Genomic DNA, 4,922 nt, shown 5'->3' with positions numbered 1-4,922 from the left:
AAATGAGTTATTAACGCTCAAGGACGCACAGCTGAATAATAGGGACAGAAGATCAGAGCTGAGGTGGTGTTTGTTCTTTCATAGCCGTCAAAGAGCATTAAAACCCTGTTTCTGCCTGTATTCTGCATTATTCAGACACGGACCCTGCCCTGACATGTCTGCTTTGGGATCTCACCTGTTTGGGTCATCGGACGCGCGCGTCCACTGAGTGCAGCGGCTGAATGAACATCCATTTGGGCGATGGATCGCTGCCTGGCAGTATAGTCCCATCTGGAGCTTAACGGAACTTTATTTTACTTCTTTCAAAGCCGGTCAGCTTGCGGTGAAATGGCAGCGTGCGACTGGTGAAAGTATGGCAGGCCATATTTTCACATAATTGGATTTATGGCAAGCCATGTTTTCATATAATTGGAACGCGACTGCTCATCTGACGCAGTCAAAAGCCCGACAACGACCCGGCCCGCCCATCCAGCACATTATTATGGCCCGGCCCACCCCTAATTTGGGTCGGGTGGGGCCAGGCTTCGGGCTCGGGTTAGAAATGACAGCTCTAGTATGTATGATTGTTACCTCGCAGTTCTGTTAGCAGCGTGTTCCTGGCAGATGCTAGTGGGCAACAAACAACAAAAAACACTTGGCTGCTCATAATGGCAAAGGTTGCATTAGCTCTTCAACTGTCTACCTTTTAATGGCACTTCAAATAATCAAAAATCACTGCCCATCCCTTGTAAAGTCGTCTAGTATTAGTGCTAATATTGAAAATTGAGTTGACAGTTGTTGAATGAAAAAGGAAGCACAGACATCTTGTGGTTTTCCTGCTCCTGCCGTCAATCTTTCAGCCTTCAGATTCTGTCTAAAAGAGTTTGTGCGCAATTTCCTTGCTAATGATGGGATGTGGGGGCAGATGTACGCATCAGTGGTGCCCGAGAGGTAAGAACTCCTACTGAGAGAAGAAGTGCCGAGACAAATGGAGCTGCTTGGTGGCAGGCTGTCTTCCTTCTCCATTAAATTCTGTTTGAGTGTGCTGCTAGACTGCTCATGGTCAGGACCCCTCCTCAGCAGACTCCTTGTGTCTGTCACCAACACGTTTCCACGTGTTCTGTTTCTTGTTGTCTTCCTCTCCGACTTCATGTTTCAAGTCTCATTGACAGAATCAGTACCACTGACTTTAATCTTTTACCATTGTTGCACCCCACTAGCTGTTGTTTAGAAAGAGGAGGTTTATGTGGCGTGCAAAAGTCTAAAGTCACTTTTATTTTTTATGTTGCGTTTCCAGGGAACTAGAATTTGTTTTAATCCAACAAGTGTACCTTAACTCTAGTTTTTCAGACTTGCCAAGTGTTTTTTTTGTTTGTTTTTGTTGTAACTTTTGCAGTATTTCTCATTTTCAATCTCCACCTGTCCGTTTTTAGTAGAATGTGTCATTTCTTAAATCATTTAACACTGACCTATGAATCATTTGAGCATTAAAAAGCCACCCAACTCAAGGAATGAACCACTGTTAGGCAAATATATAACTGAAGCTGGAAAAGAACAATATTTTAATTGGTTTTAGGCACCTTGCTATTGAAAACCCACTACAAAAGTAGACAGTTTGCTCAAAATTTAGATTAATTTACAAAATAATGCCCAAGAGAACAGCTTCAATATCATAAACCCCCCCTAGCAGCACCTCCTTGTGAGGTTTGCTCTAGAAATACAGTCTCTCTTTTCCCCTTTGTAAACCCTGTCCTCCTCAATCTCTCTCCAGGCTTCTCATCCTTTGCCTCCCCTGTTCATTAGATGTGCTTACTTTTGTCTACTAGACCATGTCAATCACTAAATAAAGGCTTAGATTAAAAGGACAGATTGTTTAGTTTGGTCTGTCTCTGCCAGGCAGGTCATGAAAAGGGTCTGTGTGTGTTGTTTGTCCTCTACTGATGTTGTTGAATTTCAGAGTGGTGTTGCTGTCGGGGAGAAGCTCCACAGCACCGGGCTTCCAGCTAGAGAGGAGTGCAGATTTTATTTTTTTGTCCCCCGTCGTGGAAGGAAGAGGAGGAATTGTAAAAACCCTCCATCTGTGTTTGTTGTGAGCATGATACCTTGAAAAATAATTGAGATACGGACTTCTCTTTTGGTGTGTGGCTGCATCTAGGCATAAGAAAGTTTTTTTTTTTTTCAAATATTGGGTTGCCACGTTAAAATCCAAGATGGCTGCCGCTATATAGGCATATATGTAAACTATTTGAGCTGGATAACTGGAAAAATAAGTAACGTGCCGACTTCCATTTTAGTGTGTAACTGCATCTAGGTATATAAAAAAAGGCCCCTATCCCTGAGGTGGCCCTTGTGGTGGCCGAAGGTTAATCTATGGGTGTCAAGGCCACCATTAGCCACCCCCTGGCTCCGCCATTGCACCTAGTGGTGGATAAAATTGTGTTAGGATCTGTCAGTCTGTGCTGCCTCAGACAAGCAAAAAAAAAAAACAGCAAAAAAATCAATTAATAAAATAAAATCCTCCCTCTGTTCTTCACAGTGTAGCTTTTACCTTCAATTGAGCTTTAGGGCCATGCTAAGAAAAAAAATTCAAAGGCATAAAATTACAAGAATAAAGTCGTAGCATTACGAGAATAAAGTCAAATAAAGTCTTAATATTACAAGAATAAAGTCGTATGAGACTTCTTTTTTTTTTACATCTCTCGTTTATTCATTTATTTATTTCCACAAGTTTGATCCACAACGCGACCTGTCAATCAATCCAGTAGGCGTGTCGGCAAATGACCAATCTAAAGCTAAATGGCCATAAATGGCGTACCATCTTCCTGTAAGCAGGTTCAAAGGCCTAATACTGATAATAATCTGATGCTGATGTGCTACAGATTAAATATCTCTTTATTTGTAAAAGCAGTAAAGTATAACTTAACAAGATGCGCAACATTCTTCATTTTACCACAGTTAAAATGCGGTAAACCTGTTTATTGTGTCAGAGTTTGGATAATATTACAACTCATTTAGCTTCGGAGTGGTCATTTGCTGACACACCTACTGGACTGATTGACAGGTCGTGTTGTGGATCTGACTCGTGGGGGAAAAATAAATAAACGAGAGCTGTAAAAAAAAAAAAAGTCTCATACGACTTTATTCTCGTAATTTTATGGCTTTTAATTTTTTTTCTTAGCGTGGCTCTAAAGCTCCATCGTACTTACCCACTTGAATATCTCGCACCAAAACCATTTAGGTTTACTTACCGTACATTCACTGTTCAATTTCAGTCCAGAAAAACACTCATCTCAGAAACTACAAACATTCACCATTCAAATCCCTCGGTTTTTGGGGACATTGGCGTACCGCTTGTGTCTTTTGTGTCTTGGTGAGTAAGAAGAGTTTAAATGTGTTTAGAAAGTTTAGTTAATGTAAATCAGTCAGAAGGGTTTGTGTGTATCACTACAGTCATTTTCATTTCAAAAACTGAGCTGTGAGTCATTTTAAAAGCAGGCTATGGTTTCTGTAGAGTGAAATGTGAAGTGCTTATCAATTTTTAATGAAGTGCTTTACATACCAGGCTCAGCAAGGTGACATTTAGTCCATTTAAAATAATGCCAATAAAGACATTTCACCTTTAAATGGATTACATTTTTACACGCTCATTTCTGTTTATCATTTCCTTCTCTTCCCTTCCTGGTGTTCAAAGCCAAAAAGACGGATGTTTTTGCTCTCTGTTACCACCAGCTTCTCACCCTTCCTGTTTTTCACCCCTCCACTTTGTTCTTGTTAACATCCCCAGCAGGACAGGGTTGTGCTCTACAGACGGGGTGTTAGGGGCCACAGCTGCCCAATCACAACCTGATTTATCAGCCTCCTCCAGCAAGCCTGCTTAGGTACTGTTTTGCTCGCTTGCTTTGGTTGTTGCTTAAAGCCGATGAGGCAGGGTGTTTGTATTTGGAGCTGCACATCCTTAGAGGTGTCTGCCGTAATGAAATGGCTCTCTGTAATGTGTCTAGCCGTCTCACCGGGAGCTGAAACATGCCTGTGTATCTATCCAGCTGTTTCCACCCTACCTGGATTTATTTACTGACATACAGAATGAGAGGCAAACTTGTGACCCTAGTTGATGTTTGTTTTCAAAATCACTGCCACAGCCACTTGACAGCAGCAGATGAAGCCTTTTGTTTTTCCCAGTTCCAAAGCATTTGTCCTTCACATCATTGTTGCTCATTCTCTTTCACCATATTTGTCAATTTCACTTCCTCTCCCCCTCTGTTTGTGCACCGTGTCCACTTCCAGATGGCCACCAAATATTTACAGATTCACAGAGAAGTGGTAATTTCACTGAAGTTAATTTTGAATATGTTCCCCTCCTCTTTGTCCCATTTCTCCGAGTTTCTCAACCTCACACTCAATTTTATGTCTCCCTCTCTGCCTCTAGTCCAGTACCAGATGGAGATGATGCGTTCCCTGCGTCACGTCAACATTGACCATCTGCATGTGGGCTGGTACCAGTCCACCTTCTATGGCTCCTTTGTCAGCAGAGCTCTGCTAGACTCCCAGTTCAGCTACCAACACGCCATCGAAGAGTCAGTCGTTCTCATTTATGGTGAGTAGTCCCACACAGGTTATGCAATTCAAATCCATTTCAAAATCAGTTAAACTGGCTTCTTTTAAAATAAAAATATGCAATCATAGACTTATAGCAAGAGCAGCAATTTGCAGAGAATTGGACATGAAAAGAAAAGAGCAAAACTGGCAAATAAATTAGAATTAGGTGTTCCAGAAAGATCAGTGTAATTAAGTGGAATGCCAAAGGAAAGTAAAGTCTAATTTTGGAGGGGAAAAATGGTTTCAGGGGAGAGGGTCAGCACCAGTTGAGGTAGAGTCTCCAGCTCACCAAAGTAATGCTAATCTGTCAGAAAAAAAAAAAAAAAAAAAAAAAAAAAAAAAAAAAA

General features: G+C 41.4%; 1 protein-coding gene across 1 annotated transcript in view; it reads left to right on the top strand.

The window, feature by feature from the left end:
* LOC119410180 (eukaryotic translation initiation factor 3 subunit H) overlaps positions 1–4,922 on the top strand; it is a gene marked incomplete in the record, with an annotated part of 130,877 nt that overhangs the window by 51,439 nt on the left and 74,516 nt on the right. The window contains 1 exon segment of the mRNA XM_037677092.1: positions 4,406–4,573. Coding sequence (XP_037533020.1) covers positions 4,406–4,573 — 168 coding nt within the window.

This window comes from Nematolebias whitei, chromosome 5, assembly GCF_014905685.2.
Source record: "Nematolebias whitei isolate Nwh7 chromosome 5, NemWhi1, whole genome shotgun sequence".
Classification (NCBI taxonomy): Eukaryota; Metazoa; Chordata; class Actinopteri; order Cyprinodontiformes; family Rivulidae; genus Nematolebias; species Nematolebias whitei.
This window is presented reverse-complemented; position numbering and strand designations above follow the sequence as displayed.